The sequence below is a fragment of the Gouania willdenowi genome, chromosome 10 (genome assembly GCF_900634775.1).
Source record: "Gouania willdenowi chromosome 10, fGouWil2.1, whole genome shotgun sequence".
NCBI classification, from domain to species: Eukaryota; Metazoa; Chordata; class Actinopteri; order Blenniiformes; family Gobiesocidae; genus Gouania; species Gouania willdenowi.
Window position 1 is genome coordinate 40734587 of NC_041053.1, and position 20432 is coordinate 40755018.

Sequence of the window (20432 nt, forward strand, 5' to 3'; positions counted from 1 at the left end):
CCGTAGAGGGCGCTGTTTTCCAATCGCTCAGTAGATTTCACTCTTCACGTTTCCTGCGCTGCCTCGTTTTGTCAGCAAAACGTCAAATCAAAAGAAAACAAGTTCAACCTTTACACACTCTTTAAACACGCAAATAAAAGTGCTTTAAGTCACACATCCTCCGATAAATTACTATTTTAAATGAATAATTTAATATAAAATACAAAATTATATAAATCCAAATAAAAAATATGAGTGAAATACATATAATCACAAACGTATATGAATAATATTATACAAATAGTTAAAACACTTCGTACAATTTTGGGTAAAAGTTAAGGAAGACAAAGTTTGACTGATCGTAACATCCAGTCACAAACATTTCATTTTATCTCAAATATTTATATTTTTTATTCGTAATTTAAATACTTTCTTTGTATTAAATGAATGCATGGGCGGGGCCTCAGCTGTAAACATGAGTGTGGGTGGGGCCTCAATTTTAAACATGTGCTTGTGAGCAGGGCCTCAGTAGGAAACATTTGTTGGCATCGCCTTGGTTTGGAACATTTTTGGGCGTGACCCACGTTTCACACACACATTAAACCATTTGTGGGTGTGGCCTATATTTTCAACATATGCAGGGGTGGAGCCTTTTTTTTCAACCAATGTTTTTAACATATTTGTGGGCGGGACAGAAAGTTTAAATTGAGTCTTAGTTTGACACTTCTGTCCAAAGTATTCCACGACTCGTTTAATTAACTAAAAAAAAAACAAAGAAATGAGGACAGAATGAGTTAATATTGACTTCTACTGAAAATATTATCCTGGAATTTCCTTGTTTTAACTTCGCATACAGAGATGACTTCTGATTGGCTCATTTAAACATCATGTCCCGCCCCCTACTTTAGAATTAGCCCCTGGTTGGATGGTCAGTTATTCTTATAAATCTTTTTTAAGTCTTTTGACATTCTTTCCTCGTTTGCATTTAGTCATGAGATGACTATTATTTTTTATTTAAAATAATGTTTATATTTAATTTAATATTTAGTATTTCTTTTTAAAGTATTTTTAACGTTTCTTCCACAAACAGCTTTTTCCTCGCTTGTCTTTTCCGATGTTTTGTGAGTAAAAAGCTCGTAGTAGAAACGACTGAATGTGGCTCAGTTCACAGAACAAAAGTCTTTATGTCCTCCAAATGTCCTCGTCCTTCTTTGACATCAGGTCAACGAAGGCTTGGCTACACATCTGAGAATGAAGAAGCACTTTGGAGCGACAGGAAACGGGTGAGCGCTGTAGGCGGAGCTTAGAGGACAAATCATAGTTGCATATACGGGTCGTTGCATAGAGAAGCACACGGAACGAGTTGGACATTCAGGGACAAAAGGTGGGAAGCACTGCTGAGGCGTAAACATGTCCACGTTCCTCCAAAAGTCCAAAGTGAGACAAATCTGAGGACTGGGTGGAAGACAAGTCAAGATGAGACAAGTTCCATCGCCATGGAAACCGGCCAGGAAACAAATTAAGGACAAGCAAACGTGAAGAGGAAGAGCTCAAATGTTCTCGTCCGTCTGTCAGCGGAAGCACGGCGCCCTCCTGTGGACAAACTTCACATTTTCTCCAGGTGAAATACATCATATAATACACAGAACTTTGTCTGTCCCCACGAGGACGGGTTTGTTTGATATCAGGAGGACTGTTTGACCTGTTACCATGGAAATATGTTGGCCCCATGAGGATCTTTGTCAGTTGTTATGGGAACCAGTATGTCCCCACAGAGAGTCAGTCAGTCTGTGATTGAGATGGATCTGCCGGTCCCCATGAGAGCCTTTCTGCCGATGTTCATGAGGACCTGTCTGTCTGTTTCCAAATGAACCCATCTGCCTGTCAACATGAATACAAGATGTCCGTCCCTTCTTTGTCTTTCCCCATGGGGAAAGACAATTTCTGTCCCCACATCTCCATGGAAATCGCTTTGTCTGAAGTTTGTCTGGAGTTTTCATGTAACCATGGAAATTTGTCTGTCCATCCCCTTTAAAATATGACTTGTCTGTCCCTGTGGTTACTGGTCTGTCCCCATGGAAACAGGACACGAAAAAATGTGTCCGTCCCTATAAAATACAACTGACCCACACGGACGCGTTTGTCTGTCGTCATGGTAACCGGTTCTTCTGTCCCCACAGGAACTTGTTAGTCTGTCGCTATGGAAAACCACTGATTCTGTCCCCATAAAAACCAGTTCAAATGTCCTTCTAATGTCCACACATTGGACAGTTTGTCCCGACTCATGGAAACAGTTTTTTCTATTCATTTGTCCCCACGAGGACCCGTCAGTCTGTCTCCACATGGAGAAAGTTTGTTGGTCTCCACGGAAACCGGTTTGTCTGTTGCCATGGAAACGTCTTCATCTGTCCGCATGAGGACCCGTGTGTGTTGCTATGGAAACTTGTGTGTCGTCCCCACTCAGTCTGGGAAACGAGACCACATTCATTTTTCATGCATCGACTGCATTGCTATTGCACGGTCCGAATCGTCCACCGGGGGGCGTGGTGTCAGAGTGGGGCGGGGTCAGGGGGGACGTGGGAGGAGCATCTACTGCTTGTGGATGTCCTCGCTCCGGATGATCTTGTAGATGATCCAGTAGAAAATGTTGAAGATGAGGAAGACAAGTGGGAAGGCCACACGGGACACGGTGTCGATGCGTTTGGCGCGACCGATGAAAAGCTTCTTCATCTCCTCGATGCTCTTCTCTGGAGCCGCCGAAGTCGGGGCGTTGTTGTTGTTGTTTCCCTTCACGGCGAGGCCGTCCTTCGACTGCAGGCAGGCCGGGTTGATGCTGTAACCATGGAAACCAAAACGTCCCTCACCCGTCTCGTCCTCCTGAAACAAACACAGACTGTTCGTGTGTGTGTAACGTATATGAGTATCGTGTGTGTGTATTGTGTATGTGATGTGTGTGTAACATGTCCATGTAACGTGTGGGTGTAACGTGTGTATAATGTGTGTGTGTGTGTGTGAAATGTGTGTGTATCTGTGATCTGATTGGCCCTGCAGGTCAGCTGACCTTCATGTGTCGTCTCCTCCGTCTGAAGCGCAGCAACTCTTTGTGCTGACGAGCGATGAAGTTGACGGCGGCGTATTCCAGCAGAGCGGAGAAGACGAAGAGTAGACACACGGCCATCCAGATGTCGATGGCTTTAACGTAGGAGACCTGGAGGAGGACAGACATCAGAAACTTCCAGATGTTCCTAATTTTAATAACTACCCTAAAATCCATAATTCTCCTTTTTTCCCAACACTTTACAAACTTATGCAGTCGTTCCCTAACGTTGCTAATCTGCCTGATGTTACACTCTCCTAATGTTCCTAATGTTCCTCTGGCTGACCTTGGGCAGCGAGGCTCTGGACCCAGAGCTCTGTGTGGTCATGGTGAGCACGGTGGTGATTCCCAGGCCGACTCGGGCCGGGGCGGCGTCCATGTTGATCCAGAAAGAGACCCAGGAGAGGATGACGATGAGAAGCGAGGGAATGTACATCTGGATCAGGTAGTAACCCATCTGACGCTCCAGGTGGAAGCGTGCTTCGATGCAGGTAAACTTCCCTGAAAAAAGAACCAATCAGAAGGTCTGACACAGGTCACCTGATCAACCACAGAGACGATGGAGACGAGATGATGGAGGTGATGAAGATGATGAAGAAGATGGAGATGATGATAATCCTTCAGAGAAACAGTGAAAAAGAGCATTGTTCAATTAATCAATATTTTACAGTTTCCTGTTTTTTTGAAGCTACTGTGCCTATGTTGTAGTGCTTGGTGCAGTATGTTGGATGTGGTTGGATGTACCTGTGTTGTAGTGCTTGGTGCGGTATGTTGGATGTGGTTGGATGTACCTGTGTTGTAGTGCTTGGTGCGGTATGTTGGATGTGGTTGGATGTACCTGTGTTGTAGTGCTCGGTGCGGTATGTTGGATGTGGTTGGATGTACCTGTGTTGTAGTGCTTGGTGCGGTATGTTGGATGTGGTTGGATGTACCTGTGTTGTAGTGCTTGGTGCAGTATCTCAGGTCTTTCTCCTCCTTCAGGATGAACTGAGGTAAAGTCAGTCCATCTGCCACCTGAACGGCTCCTTTCTCGTCCCACTCAAAGATCAGATCGTTCATGGTGTAGCCGACTGTAGTGATGGTCAGATACACAATATAAATATTCACTGTCATTCCACAAATGGCTCACGCACTTTGGTCTAAATAAAAAAAAAAAACATTTTTTTTTTTACCAATTGTTCCATGATTATCCAATAGGCACACTACTACTTTTTGAGATATGGACAATTTAGTGAGGGGGGTTACGTGTCCTTATTTTCCATTTTCATCTTCCAATATGTCAGGAACTCCATCACATAGAAAGATAAATATGGTATATGGTATAGTAATAAGCTCCACCTACTCTCTCAGAATATAGAAAAAGATCTGCTATACACTTAAAAAAAAGTGTGTGTGTTTGGGTCTTCAGTAAACTACTTAGCATATGTCTCAGCTCCCTGTAATGTGATCAGCTTAGAGCTATGAAGATAGACTGTTCACATCACTAATGATTAGTCACAGATATTCATTTTCATTGGCCCATAACTGCATGTGGGAATGTAAGAATAAATATCTGTTTTAATTTATAGTATAAAAGTTACTCTTTCTCTGGATATAAAACATTTTTCTTTATGTAACTTCTTTATTTTGGAAACAAACTTTGAGATATTTCACGACTCGCAAATATTGTAAATCCTTTATATGAGGCCATTGTAGCTCGGCTCTGTGTCTTTTTCATTTATTGTTTATCGCTATCGCAAAAAGTGAATGCAACAATATTCACAGGTCTAATTTATGTGTGTGTGTGTGTGTGTGTGTGTTACTCACAGCTCTCTAGCTGCATGATGCAGGTTTGTACATCCATTGGGAAGTTTTTTAGATCCATCGGACACGCCAAGATCAACGTTATCCTGCGCACGCGCACACACGCACACGCACACACACACACACACACACACACACACACACACACACACACACACACACACACACACACGTTAGTTGATCATTGTGTGCAGTAAGTTGTGTGTGTCACCAGAGTGAACACAGAGGAACAAATAATACATCATATGGAGGCCCCGCCCACAGCCGTATAGAGAGAGTTGCGTCAACTTCGTTCACTCCAATGGCGGCTCATGGAGCCTCACAATTGTTCCCAGAAGTGATCAGTTTACTATTGTAGCCAATGGAGCTCAAGTGGATTAGACGGTTTGTGATGCACTTTTGAACGGTAAGACATTATTATTATTATTATTATTATTATTATTATCATCAATGTATCTAAACTCATTAACGTGTGCATTTATTTTCATTTTTTGTATTTTCATTTTTTATTACTATAATCATTGTCATATTTTTTCATTGTGAGATACACTGCTGTTGTTTTCATGTTCAAAAGAAAAAAATTCTAAATTCTTCTTAGAAAATGAAGGGATCATTAGCAGATAATAATAATAATAATAATAATAATAATAATAATAATAATAATAATGCATCAATTTTGCCCTGCGATGGACTGGCGCACTGTCCAGGGTGTACCCCCACCCAGCACCCAATGAGAGCCGGAGATTGGCACCGGCAGACCCCTGAGACCCTGTGAGACAGGAGCAAGTGGGTTTGAAGATGGATGGATGGATCAATGTTATATAGCGCTTTATCATAGACGTTCTATACAACGTTTACTTCACACAGTTTAATCTACACATTTGCTACGATCTTCTTCTTTTTTTAAATCATGATCGCCTCAGATTTTTTAAATTGTGATAATCCTTTTAGATTTCTGCTGCTGACTGTGACTAACCATTTCTTTCTCCTCTCTGGTTCTGTTGAGAACCCAAACATTTTACCTCCTTTTTCACAACGATTGGAGCATCCCCATACAGCACAGCAAACTGTATGACAAGTTATTAATGTATCTTGGTACATAAGCGTATAGTAAAATTTTTATATACTAAGTATGAACATAATAAATATGTTTTCAATGTGTCCTGTCTGGATGTGGTGTTTTTTAATGACCCCTTTTTTTAAAGAAAATTAAAGAAAATTTAAAGCAATACATCCTGTATATAATACAAATTAACACTTTTTTAAACCAAATTAATGTTGGCCTTAACTATGTAAAAAAAACAAATTATTAATACAAACTTATGTTAGGAAAAAAAAACTATTTATGGAACTACACAAACATATATTGTATATACACATACATATGACAGTGTACTGTATAAATATTGTCAATCAATGCAGTTATCGATGACAAATGACCAAAAATCCTAGTTATGTCACTAGGAATCAATGGATTTGAATGACTCGCCACAAATTTCCAGGAACAAATTCAGTTTTACATGAATCACGTGACGGTCAAGCATTTTGGACTTCTGTTGTCGCAACTCTTTCTCTATACGGCTCTGGCCCCGCCCACTATCTGCATGGATCCCCTTCTGTAAATATGACTCCGCCCACAATCAGCCTGAAATGTTAAAGTGTTAAAAAAGTAAAGTGTGTTGTTGTCGTTTATAATTTAAATAACGCTGCGCCGTGCGTGTCTCTGCGTGACCTCAGAGTGGGCGTGGCTTACCGGATGCTGTACAGCACGTTGCCGTTCTTGGAGATTCGCAGTAGTTTGTTGTCCGTGGTCACCTCGTGGAAGTTGGCTCCTTTTTCATTGGCGAAGAACAAGTCCGGTTTCCAGATGGAGTCCAACATGGATGGGTCCAGGTCCAGGGAGTCATCGGGGTACTCGCTGTAGGCCAGACGAGGGTCGTTCCACTGCTGACGCAGGAAGATGTTGACCCGATAGTCCTGGGGGGAGGAGCATGTCCATGAGGTGATCAATAACACGCGCTGACTCAGCGGTCACATGACCAACTCACCATGGTGGTCTCAGCGATGGAGCCGAAGCTGTTGATGAAGATGTTACAGGTGACGTTCACAGGCGGACCTGGAACACAGAGGTCAAAGGTCAACACCCTTTCAGTCCTAACGCGAGCATGACTCAGCTGAAAAAGGGCTTGAAGTTTATTGACAAACGCTGAATCAGCAGTCACATGGCCAATCATCGCTCAACAAATTCCTTGACACACAAACCCCGACTGGGCATTTATCATACAAGTCATGACTCAGCATTTCCACCAATCCTGAGCAAGCATCGGATGACCCAGCCTTACAAATGCTGACTCAGCTCAAAGCGTGGCGCAGTCGGACAGTGTTTGGACCAACAGAGGACAGACTGCCTCTGCCCACTATTGGTCCCCTGGATGAGCCGACGCACAGACAGGAAGTAAACAGCAGAACTTCCTGTTCCACTGAGATTCACACACACTGAAGTCACACCAGGAAAGAAAGGAAAAATGTCTCCTCATGAGGACAAATTGGTTCAGTTGGTCTTTGAAAGCCACACACACACGCACGCACGCACGCACCCACACACACACACACACACGTTACATTTTGTTCCAGGCCCATATCTAATGCAGTCCAATAATTTAATGTTCATTTAATCTCTGCTACATTTTTAGTAGGCGTTTTGTTTAGTGTTAATGATCTTTATTTTCAATGAAGAAAGGCATTTAAAGTTCTAGTGGTATGATGAAACAAGTACATTTTAATAGAAAATAAAGAATCCAGCAATCATTTTAATATGTGATGCCACGCGTGGTCAAATGTTTGTAGTAAAAAATGTAAATAAATCTAACATTTCTGAGCCGTCCGTCGTGTAACGTCATAGTGGGGACTCGACTTCTTCTGCCTGTCTCTGACAATCAACAGCAGAGACTGTTGATTAAAACCACAGACAGACATGACGCTTCACAGCAGCTCCTGATCGCATTGTTGCATTTTAGGATTGCTTTCAACACAGCCATAAACAATAAAATAATAAAAACATGACAAACAACTGCTACTCAGACTAACCCCAACATATAGGATTGGTTGCTACGTGCCAAGCTAACCCAAACATGTGGGACAGGTTGCTAAGTGCAAAGCTAACCCCAATATTTACGATTTGTCGCTACATGCTAAGCTAACCCAAACATGTGGGACAGGTTGCTAATCGCAAAGCTAACTTAAACATGTGGGACAGGTTGCAAAGTGTTAAAATAACCCTAATATTTAGGATTGGTTGCTATGTGCTAAGCTAACCCAAACAAGTGGGACAGGTTGCTAAGTGCAAAGCTAACTCAAACAAGTGGGACAGGTTGCTAAGTGCCAAGCTAATGAGAATATTTATCACTAGTTGCTATGTGCTAAGCTAACCCCAACATGTAGGACAGGTTCCTAAGCTCTAAGCTAACACCAATATTTAGGATTTGTCGCTATGTGCTAAGCTAACCCAAACATGTGTGGTAGGTTGCTAAGTGTTAGGCTAACCTCAATATTTAGGAATGGTTGCTAAGAGCTAAGCTAACCCCAATATTTTTGGTTTGGTCGCTACACGCTAAGCTAACGCAAACAAGTGGGACAGGTTACTAAATGCTAAGCTAACACCAATATTTAGGATTGGTTTCTAAATGCTAAGCTAACCCCAATATTCATCATTGGTCGCTAGATGCTAAGTTAATCCCAACATGTAGGACAGGTTCCAAAGCTCTAAGCTAACCCAAATATTTAGGATTGGTCACTACGTGCTAAGCTAACCCAAACATGTGAGAAAGTTTGCTAAGTATTAAGCTAACCTCAATAGGAATGGTAGCTAAGCGCTAAGCTAACCCCAATATTTTGGTTTGGTAGCTACGTGTTATGCTAACCCAAACATGTGGGACAGGTTGGTAAATGCTAAGCTAACCCAAACATGTGGGACAGGTTGCTAATCGCAAAGCTAACTTAAACATGTGGGACAGGTTGCTAAGTGCTAAAATAACCTTAATATTTAGGATTGGTTGCTATGTGCAAAGCTAACCCAAACAAGTGGGACAGGTTGCTAAGTGCAAAGCTGATGCCAATATTTATCACGAGTTGCTATGTTCTAAGCTAACCCTAACATGTAGGACAGGTTCCTAAGCTCTAAGCTAACCCCAATATTTAGGATTTATCGCTACGTGCTAAGCTAACCCAAACATGTGTGGTAGGTTGCTAAGTGTTAGGCTAACCTCAATATTTAGGAATGGTTGCTAAGAGCTAAGCTAACCCCAATATTTTTGGTTTGGTCGCTACGCACTAAGCTAACGCAAACAAGTGGGACAGGTTACTAAATGCTAAGCTAATGCCAATATTTAGGATTGGTTGCTAAGTGCTAAGCTAACCCTAATATTCATCATTGGTCACTATATGCTAAGCTAATCCCAACATGTAGGACAGGTTCCAAAGCTCTAAGCTAACCCAAATATATAGGATTGGTCACTACGTGCTAAGCTAACCCAAACATGTGAGATAGTTTGCTAAGTATTAAGCTAACCTCAATAGGAATGGTTGCTAAGTGCTAAGCTAACCCCAATATTTTGGTTTGGTAGCTACGTGTTATGCTAACCCAAACATGTGGGACAGGTTGGTAAATGCTAAGCTGACACCAATATTTTGGTTTGGTCGCTACGCGCTAAGATAACACAAAGATATGGGACAGGTTACTTAGTGCTAAGCTAATCCCAACATGTGGGATGTTTGTTTGTACAATTAGGAACAGATCTATTCTTCATATGTCTGTAACGTCTGTTGGACAGAATAAATAAACTTCCTGTTGACTGAAGGTGAACACAACCTCGAGGATGAACAATCACAGACACACATGTGTGTGTGTGCTGAGGCGTGTCCTTGTGTGTGTGTCTTCACGCCTCATTGTGTTTCCATGTCAGCAGCTGATGGCGTTCATGTGACCTACACAGTGTGTTCAGGTGTGTCCCCTGCAGGCTGCCGTACTCCACAGAGGTTCCCCTAAATCCATTTGCAATAAAAAGCAGAACATGATCCACAACCAGGACCAGAGAGCTGCAGGAAAACTCAACGCTCCCATTCAAAACAACACTTTAACCCTTTAGAGCTCACTGAGGAACAGGAGGTGTGTCCCCGTGTGTGTGTGTGTGTCCGTGTGTGTGCGTGTCCCCGTGTGTGTGTGTGTGTCCCCGTGTGTGTGTGTGTGTGTGTCCGTGTGTGTGTGTGTGTATGTGTGTGTGTGCAATTTTTAAATTACAATTACGTCTTCAATAATCCATGTTCAATTCCAACTCAACTATGACTACGGTTTTCAATTAGTATTATTTTTTTCCCCCTGAAAGTCAATTACAATTCTGTTTTTAATTATTAAAGTTCAATTACAATTATTTACAATTAAAGAGCCTGAAATAAATAAGGCCATAAAACGTATCCTTCCCCTTGTGTTAGCTTTCTGTTAGCATCTCTAATGATAACGGGTCAGTTTTGATCCATGTTTTAAATCAGCTGTAAAAGAAACTAATAAATATTATCTAACTTGTTTTTCATCTATTGGTTACCTTGTTATGTTTCCTAATCAATGACAAGATTGGTATTAATATTTTTGGTGTGGGCGTCTGAGCCTTTTTTCTGTCGGTATACCCTTACATTTAATTAATTCAATTTTTTAATAAAAATTGTTAAAATTATTCAGGTTTGTGTTTTAATCAAATTGTAATTGACAGTTTTTTATAGAATTTTCATGTCAATTATTTGAATTCAATTGAATTTAAATTATGATTATAGCAGCAACAGATTTTGTTTTAAAAACTAAACATAATTGTAATTAATGATCAATTACGTGATTAAAATTATAAAAAAACCCCAACGATGGTATCAGTACTTTTAAATTTGACCCCACGATGTGTTCATAAGAAAAAAATCATTCAGCCTCTCACAGCGACAAACACGGAGACACAGTGTGTATCAGTTGTGTGTCTGAGTGTGTATCAGTTGTGTGTCTGTGTGTGTATCAGCTGTGTGTCTGTGTGTGTATCAGTTGTGTATTACTGTGTATCAGTTGTGTGTCTGTGTGTGTATCAGCTGTGTGTCTGTGTGTGTATCAGTTGTGTGTCTGTGTGTATCAGTTGTGTATTAGTGTGTATCAGCTGTGTGTTTGTGTGTGTATCAGTTGTGTATTAGTGTGTATCAGTTGTGTGTCTGTGTGTGTATCAGTTGTGTGTCTGTGTGTGTATCAGTTGTGTATTACTGTGTGTGTATCAGTTGTGTGTGTATCAGTTGTGTATTACTGTGTGTATCAGCAGTGTACACTCAGTGTTGGGGTAGTTACTCTAAAAAATGCAACGTTTCAAATACTTTATTTTTCTGACCATATTTTGACTCTTTACCAATCTCCACCAAATAAATGTCAAAATGTTTCACTGTTTAACGTTGCTATAAGATTTATAAAATGCTAACACTTTTACTTTTAATGTAATATTAGGTTTTATACTTTTACAGTAAACTGCTCTATCTGTCAATATTTAACGCAATGTTGTCGACTTTCTAATCTACAAATCTATGTATGTTACAGACAAAATAGGTTTACATGAAATTTTAAACCTATTTTGGAATAGGAACTAAACATAACAACCCTGGATCAATCTGTCAATGAGAATGTTTATGTACATACTATTCAATTTAAATGTTCACCTGCACTACTGCACTATTATCTCATTATCATTTATTATTATTATTATTATTATTATCTTGTTATTGTTATCTTGTTATATTATTTTATTTAGTTTTGCACATATTAGTCTAACTACTGTTTATATTTATGTTTATATTATTATTATTTTTTAATGTTTACACTATTGGAGAGAGCACAGTTCACCAAGTCAAATTCCTTGTGTGTATAACTTACATAACTTGGCCAATAAAGTTGATTCTATTCTATCTATTCTAAAGTAATTCTGTTTGTCATGCTGCATGCAAATCTAACCCTAGCTCCTTACTGTCAATGATGATATCTAAAATGCTAACTATCTTACTTTTTAATGTAATTTAGGCTTTTTCAAGCCTTGGAATGATAGAGTAGGTCTGCTAGAGTGTGACAGCTGTTGCTCATGAACTTTGAGGAAAATTACTGTTAAAGCTTTAATCATGCAGCTACAGACAATATTTTAGATTCAAATGTTGGTATAATCTTCTTTCTTCAAATTATACTTTTAGTGGGAATGCTTAGCGTTCACACCTTACTTTGCCTCGACAAGTATGATTTTTACCTTCAGACTTCTACAGGCAGCTATAGCTGTGATCAAAACCTACAAATTATATCTTCAGAACAATCAGTGAATCCTGGTCTATATACACACATATATAATCTATATATCAGTTTGACCAAAGGAGGTGGCAATTTTTTTTTTGCATTCCCACTTGCATTGCCATGACAATGCAAGTGTTCCTAGTTACTTTACTTTTCCATTTCTTATTTTTTATTTTATATTTAAATGAGACTAATCACTTATTCATGTTTTTTGGGAGCTTTTATTTTTATATTAAAATTTTTTTCAATGTCATTTTTCATGTCCACGTTGACGCCGTGAGACTCGAGTTGAAGGTACTAAAAGTGGCTCCATGACACTTTGAATTTGGCTCATGTAGATTTGATTTAGAACTGGCTTTGTTCTTTTGTTCTTTGTCATTTCTGAATCATAAAACTATTGATACAAGTATAGATCAATAGATAGATCAATATATAAATCACAATATGTTTTTGTCCCATAGACTGACAGACGGTCATTAAGGCGAGTACCACTTAAAGCACTGTGTGTGTGTGTGTGTGTGTGTGTGTGTGTGTGTGTGTGTGTGAGTGTGTGTGTTTGTGTGTGTGAGACAACCTAAAATTGGCATTCATGTCTGACAGCATTTCCATCTTATCATTTTTACCATTTGCATGTGAGCCAAATGATCTCTCTCTCTCACACACACACACACACACACACACACACACACACACACACACACACACACACACACACACACACACACACACACACACACACACACACACACACACACACACACACACACACACACACACACACACACACACACACACACACACACTGTTGTTGCAGTTGCTTTGTTTCAGTGAGATTAATAGAAGTGACCAGCAGGTGGCAGCAGACACCACACTGCACCTACAGGATGTGATCTGTTACACACACACACACACACACACACACACACACACACACACACACACACACACACACACACACACACACACACACACACACACACACACACACACACACACACACACACACACTGTATGATGACGTGTTGTACCTTTCTTGTGAGTTGCTTCATTTTTGGAGCCTTTGGGTTCTATCGGTCAGAAACAGACGAGAATTAAACACAGATTGAACATCATGTCAGTCCTTACAGGAGCACTACGCCTTCAGCCATAGGAGGGGTGGTGGGGGTAGGAGGAGGGGGGGGAGTCTGCTGCCATACTGCAGGGGGGGGCGGGGGGGGATGCACTAATGCACTAAAGCTGAGAGGATGAGAGGAGGAGAACTAGCACAATGCACTATGTGGGAGGGTTGGAGTGCAGAAGACGACATGTCAAAGCCTCACTGAGCCACGGCACACCTACACATACCTACACATACCTACACATCAGACACCATCACAGCCCTCTGCCCCCTGGAGGCCACCCTCTGTTTACACCTCTGCCAACAGCACGTATGGATGTACACACTGACAGTAAATCTGTCAGACAGCTACAGGCTGACTTCAGGACATTCCTCTTCTTCTGCTGAACATTAAATATAGATTTGTAATCCCTAACGTGACACGTCCTGATGATGATCGGTCACTGTGGGACTCAACCCCCCCCAGCACGAATCCCATCGTTCTCTCTCTAAATGAGCAAGTCACGTCTGTGAGACTAAAGCCTTCCACCTCTGACAAATGAGACACTCGTTTTCAGCACAAGTCGCCGCTCCTCGCTCAGCGCGCGATTTATCACAAATGTCAGCGGGAAAATGTCAGCGAGCACCGTGACTCAGGACGGCGCTCGCTGCAGATCACAGGATTACTGGATTTGTCTGAAAAGTTCAGACAAGGATGAAAGTTTCACTGACGCCATAGAGACGTCCAATGAAAACGTCCCATAAAGACGTCCCATAGAGATGTCCCGCCTCCTGTGAGCATTCAACGACAAAACTACACCTGAGTCAACATCTCACAATCTCACTGTGTTTCCATAACAACTGTGCTGCTCATTCATTGGTCAGTGGAATGCCGAGGTATACATAGGCATCTGTCATTGGTGGAGAGTTCCTCCATGGTAACCAAGCAAACAACTACTCACTCTCTCTCTCACACACACGCACACGCACACGCACACACACACACTGAAGGTTTATCTGTAGAGATTTTTAATACATCCAATGAAATGATAAATATATGAACTAAAGATGCACCAAAGTGAAAGTTCTTGGCCAAAACCAAAAACACTGAAACATTACGTGGCCCATCAACACTGCGTGCGCACTGACTGCTCCTGCATCGCATCCTGTTTCAGTAGTCGGCTTTTTTTGGTGAGTGTTTTTATTTTTGACCGAAAATGGCCCAAAAATGCATTTTTGTTTTTTGGCGGCTGGAATTTTGGTGCATCACTAATATGAACTTATAATAATGTATACATTGATCCCCCAACATTATCTTAGGCCACATTATCGTCTCCATGGAAATAACAGGTTAATTTAATGCCTAGGTTCCCAAAGTGGGGTACGGGTACCCCCCGGGGTACGCAAATTACCATGGGAGAAACCAGAATATAAATAGAGCAGCAATCTGAAGCTTCTATGCATTGTCACAAATTACACATTAACCTATGTAAAACTACCCTCTAGTTATGAGCAAATTCATTACATTAAAGGGTCCATGTTACGCTAAATTAACTTTTCTGTGCTTTAAACATGATAAAGTTCTATTATGGCTTCATACACATGATCAAAGTGTTTTTATTGATTCCCTCAATCGTTAGTTAGAAGGTGATTTGCTCCTTTCTTACTACAGGGTGAGCCCAAACGCCTCGCTACAATTTGATGACGCGTTCCCACCTTGATAACGAATTTGACGCGGCACTGAGCTGGAGAAGCCACGCCTCCAGGAAGCTCTCTGCCGTAATTGACATGTAAACAGAAACGCCCATGAAGGTGAACATGTCAGCATCCTTAGCGCAGTGCTACGTATGTATTTTCTACATTATATGTATGTACTGGTGAATGCCCCGCCCCCACGGTCTGTCTCGTGTTCATAAAGCAGCATAGGCTCGGCCACGGAGTGGGTGGGAGGAGGGCGGGCCGTCATCTGGCCCTACGTCACCATGCGGGGAGGGGGAAGTCACGCCCACTCGTGAATATGCATAAGTAGGACACAAATCAGCCTGTTTGTGTAGAGTTGGTCAGAAAGTGACTTTTCAGAGGATAAAACTCAGGAAAACAGTTTGGGGAAATAAACCTCAGATACTATGTTTTTGGGGTTCTTAGAACAAATGGAGATGTGTGAAAAAAGGAATGATACAGTATGTGACCTTTAAAGTTGTATTTCACACAGTTTCAGGGTGATGAATAAGTTGTATTACTGCTATATGTTCAATCAACAAATGTTTGGTAGATTCATTTTCCAAACAAAGAGATTGATTTCTCACTGAAAAAGCCACTAATTAATCAAATACATCGAACAGGTGATAATTCTGAACAAAGATGTTTTCTTGTGTGCTTTACAGATTAATATTACTTTTTATTATATAATATTCCTCAACAGGATAGGTAGCAAGGGTGTGGAAAGTTTGGGAACCACTGATTTAATGTGATGTTCCACTGGATGCATCTCTGATGTGGATCAGAGAAGTTCTGGTTCTGGTACTGGTTTGAAAGAAGATGACTGGGTGTGGCTAAAGTAGAAACATGTGATCGATCTTCCTCTTCATGAACACAGCATAGTTTATCCTCCACGCCTCACGTCGCTCTCACGGCCGACCCACAATGCTTTGCTGTTCTCTGACACTTGCGATCGTGAGGGACGAAGTCATTGTTCCGTAATCCGTCTCTGTCAGAGGAGACAAACGGAGACGGATGGAGGTACAAGAGGTGACCATGAACTCCTGCAGGCAGAGGACTTCCACTCTGTAATCTGTGTCAGTGCAGAGGGAACGGCTAAGCCGGGGCTAAGCCTCAGCGCCGCAGACGCATTCACATCATTCTCACTGTTCAGCGTTTACGTATCATTGATCAACGTCTACGGCTCAATGTTTAACATCTCATCATTCACGGCTGATTCTCACGTTTAATGTCTATGTCTCATTGTTCAATGTCTGCTTCTCACGTTTCAACATCTCCTTAAACGTGTAAATTTCAGTCGCAGAACTTATAGTCACTGAGGTCACATGACAGGACCTTTCTCTACGTGGGGAGAGAGAGAGAGCTGATCACTTCTCCAGCGCCGTTTTTTACGGTGTAAATGATCAACTTAGGGAGTTTCCAAAGAATGAGTTCACTCAGAATTAAGGCTTATTCAAAAAGTTAATCACTTAAATTTTGTCCCGCTAAGTTGCAGCTGCAGCCGTGTCAGTGTAGCAGAACGGGAGGTGAGGATGCTCACAGAACTCATTTTTACAGGGTATTAAACCTCTTCTGTTGCTTAATTCATCTTATGTTTTGACCAAACACCAGCACAGCATGTCATTTAGACCACAGGGAACTGTTTTTAAAGGTGAACATTTTTGACAATATGTCTCCTTTAACTTTTGACCATGCATCTTAAAAGAATCGGAATTGGGAATCGTTTGGAATCGAAATGAGGAATCGGAACCGAAATGATTCAAATTCAAATGATGCCCAACCCTGTGGAGGACCAAACCCAACAAACACTCCTTACATAGCACGGGAAGCCAATCAGAGGAGTGGGTGTCGCCTACATGGAGACAATGACCCACAATCTGTGACATCACAGATTTTCAAACAAAGACACTTTTATAGTCTTATCTAATAAATCTTATTAAAGATTGTTACACTTTTCTTTTTTAGCTAATACATGAAATAAGGTGACATCAGTCAGAGGAGCCATTGTTTTAACCTTCCTGAGCCTCACAAAGACATAAATAAATTATGTGGTGATAGAATCAAACACATTATTCTTCAGCGTATCACAGCAGCAAGGAGAACAAATACAAGACGATCAAAGAAAGGCAGGAATAATAATTATAATACAAACACTTATAAAGGTATGAATACATTTCCTTCAAAATAAAAGTACAGATCTTTGCCCCTCCCATACAGTCTGAGGATGACTCCTCCTGAACATTCTTTCTCCTCCTCCTGGACTCTGAGGCAGATCAATATTTCTGTCATAACTCTGAGAGTCACATTAACATTCATCGCCGGGGGCCCCACGGTCCCCGTCCTCATTTCCTTACCGGGAAAGGCTGAGCCACGGCTTGAATACTAACGGCGTTAGCGCTCCATTAATCCACACAGAGCTTTCATTTGGAGGCTGAGAGAGTGCAGAGAGAGATTGATGACAGACAGCCTGAAGGTCGACTAGTGTGACTCTCTGTGTTTTTAAGGCTTTCAATGGGTTTCCTCTGCTTTAAAGATTCTCAGAGGGAGACCACATTCCTGTTCCTCTCATGTGAACAAACACCATCACAACCCAGTACACACAACAACTGCACACATACACCATAGACACTAAACAACTCCAGAAACGTACAACATATCTCCTGCCAAAAGAACACAAAAACACACACATTTTCTTTGAATCATTATGAGTTTGTTTGGAGCAATCAGTGGACCTGATAACATAGCCCCGCCTCTTACACCCTGCGCAGCCAATGTGCAAACATGTAGGCCTGGTTGCTAAGTGCAAAGCTAACAAGTATATGGAGTGGGCGCTACATGAAAAGCTAACAAACGTGTAGGACTGGTGGCTATGTGCTAAGCTAACAAAGATGTGGACTGGTGGCTATGTGCTAAGCTAATAAAGATGTGGACTGGTGGCTATGTGCTAAGCTAACAAAGATGTGGACTGGTGGCTATGTGCTAAGCTAACAAAGATGTGGACTGGTGGCTATGTGCTAAGCTAACAAAGATGTGGACTGGTGGCTATGTGCTAAGCTAAAAAACATGTAGGACTGGAGGAGACGTTTCCCAACAGCTGCATATTGAAGTGCCTTCGTGGAGGATTTTGTTCCTGTTTGTACATTTAGGAACAGATCTATTCTGTATTTAATAAAGGACAGGAACAGACACTGTCAGTAACTGACCTCTGATCAGTTTGACATTAGACTTCATTCTACTACTAATAGTAACAATACAGGGTCGTGTGTGTGTGTGTGTGTTGGTCCAGGCTCAGTGATGATGATGATGCTGTGAGGAAGAGGAGGCGACGCCCCCACACTCATTACTGAGCTCCCATTAATCCATTAAAGAGTCATTAAAGAAGTGCTGAAATCAGCAGCAGCTCCCAGCGGGTGAATGTGTGGGTGTAGCATCATCATCATCATCATCAGCATCATCACACAGATCCTGCCCGTCAGGACCTGGGAGATCTGTGTGTGTGCGTCAGGAAAGCAAAGGCAGCGCCACCTCGTGAATAAAAGGTGAAACGCTATAAAAGTGCGCGTGCAGGTCAGAATGAAAGAAATCTCAGGTCTCAACCTGTGGCTGCTGCTGCTTTTGTGCTTTTATTTTGAAGGGATTTTCATGCAGCGATGCACAGCTTTAATCCATAATCGTTATCTATAAAGCGCCCTCAGTAATCACCACTTCCTGTTTGTGCTTTTTTCACTTCCTGATGAACATTTTATTGATCCAATATAAATATTCTCCTCTTTACTGAGAGGAAGTTTCCACTCTAAGATTATAACTTATCACTGCCCAATCCTTTCAGATCCTTTCAACGCATGTTCAAAAACGCGTCTACATCCGGTTGGCCTATTTTACATTAGTTTGTGTACTATGTTACGGATCGACTGTTACCATGGTGACAGTGACCTTGTCAGCCAGTGTTTCTCAAACTTCTCAAAGCACCCCTTTGTCCAACTATTTACTGTTCAAAAACAACTACAGTGATAACACACATTTTAAAGAATATTATTTTGTAAATAAGTGAAAAGAGACAGTATTTAGTGCAGTGGTTTCCAACCTTTTTTGGATCGTGACCCCATTTTGATATCAAGACTTTCTGGCGACCCCAAAGACGTTTTTGTTCTAGAATTAGCTTTTCATTGCGTTTGAGCTCAGATATACAGTATATGTATAGTTTTACGGCATTTTAGTTGTACTAGATTAATATTTCACAAAGTCAAAGTATAGAAATACAGTTGATTAAGATTGTGTGTTGTTTAATAATAATAATAATAATAATAATAATAATAATAAAATAAAGAATAACAATAAAAATTCTAAAATTGATTTAAATTTTTCAGAAATTTCAGGCCCTGTAACCCCTGTTACCCCTGTAGCGCCATCGTGTACCCCCATTTGAGAAACACTGGTGTAAGCAATAAAAGATTTTTATTTTCCATCCTTTTAGTTTGGTTATATTAGGTGTAGTTTAAAAATAAGGATACAAGTTTTTTGTAAAAACCGTTTTTAATTTAGGCTTTTTTATTATTATTATTATTATTATTATTAATACACATATATATATATATTTTTTTTAATACTTTATTTACATCAAATATATCAATTCTCAATAATGTCAATTTCAATCTCTAGCTTTGGTGTTAGCTGCAGATATTTAAGTATTTGGTTGTATAAATGAAAATGTAATAAAAATGGACTCGTTTGATGCATCATTTCAGTTTTTATTATTATTTTATTAATATTATGTATACATTTAACTTTTTTTCCCATCAGTATATTATTATTACTATAGTATCTAAGTATTTAATTAAAGTACTATTTTGTTGCTGCTGGTGCACAGACAAACCCATCTCGACAAGTATGTCATTTTATATATTTTTTTGTATTTACACTAATCAGTACATGAAGCATTTGTGCCTCTAGGGGGAGCTGTTACCATACAACAAAGCACTCGTCTTCCGCTGTTTTTTTCTTTTTGTCTTTTTAGTTAACAATTAAAAACACCACAAAAACAGTTCCATATTTACACATGTACTTTTAAAATATTTAACATACGTTGTATGATCATTTTACATTCAAATATCACATCCGGACCTCTGTCACAAAGATTGCGAGTGAAGGAAGGATCTGAAAGGATCAGGCACTGACAAGTTCCCACTCTAGCGTTATAACTCTACAATGATCAGACTGACCGTGCACACCGCAATCATGAAAACAGGAAGTGAGTGAGGCTGTGGACCAATCAGGATGCAGATACCGCTCTGATTGGACAGTGGCCCATGCTCACTGAGCTGATTGGAGAAACCTCTGACATGTGTCTTTATGGGGGAGGGGTCACGCTGCATCACATGAGCATCACATGAGCG

General features: G+C 40.7%; 1 protein-coding gene across 2 annotated transcripts in view; it reads right to left on the reverse strand.

Annotated features, from left to right (window-relative positions):
- Positions 1-6: 6 nt before the first annotated feature.
- Positions 7-20432, reverse strand: part of glra1 (glycine receptor, alpha 1) — a 40284-nt gene continuing 19858 nt past the window's right edge. The window contains exons 4-11 of one of the 2 annotated variants that reach the window (XM_028460144.1): positions 13253-13291; positions 6928-6995; positions 6633-6856; positions 4883-4965; positions 4009-4146; positions 3363-3577; positions 3041-3187; positions 7-2856 (exon numbers count right to left, since the gene is read on the reverse strand). In XM_028460144.1, coding sequence (XP_028315945.1) covers positions 2569-2856; positions 3041-3187; positions 3363-3577; positions 4009-4146; positions 4883-4965; positions 6633-6856; positions 6928-6995; positions 13253-13291 — 1202 coding nt within the window. In that variant the 3' untranslated portion in view covers positions 7-2568. The remainder of the gene's footprint in view (positions 2857-3040; positions 3188-3362; positions 3578-4008; positions 4147-4882; positions 4966-6632; positions 6857-6927; positions 6996-13252; positions 13292-20432) is intronic. The other variant, XM_028460145.1, reaches the window with a different exon arrangement.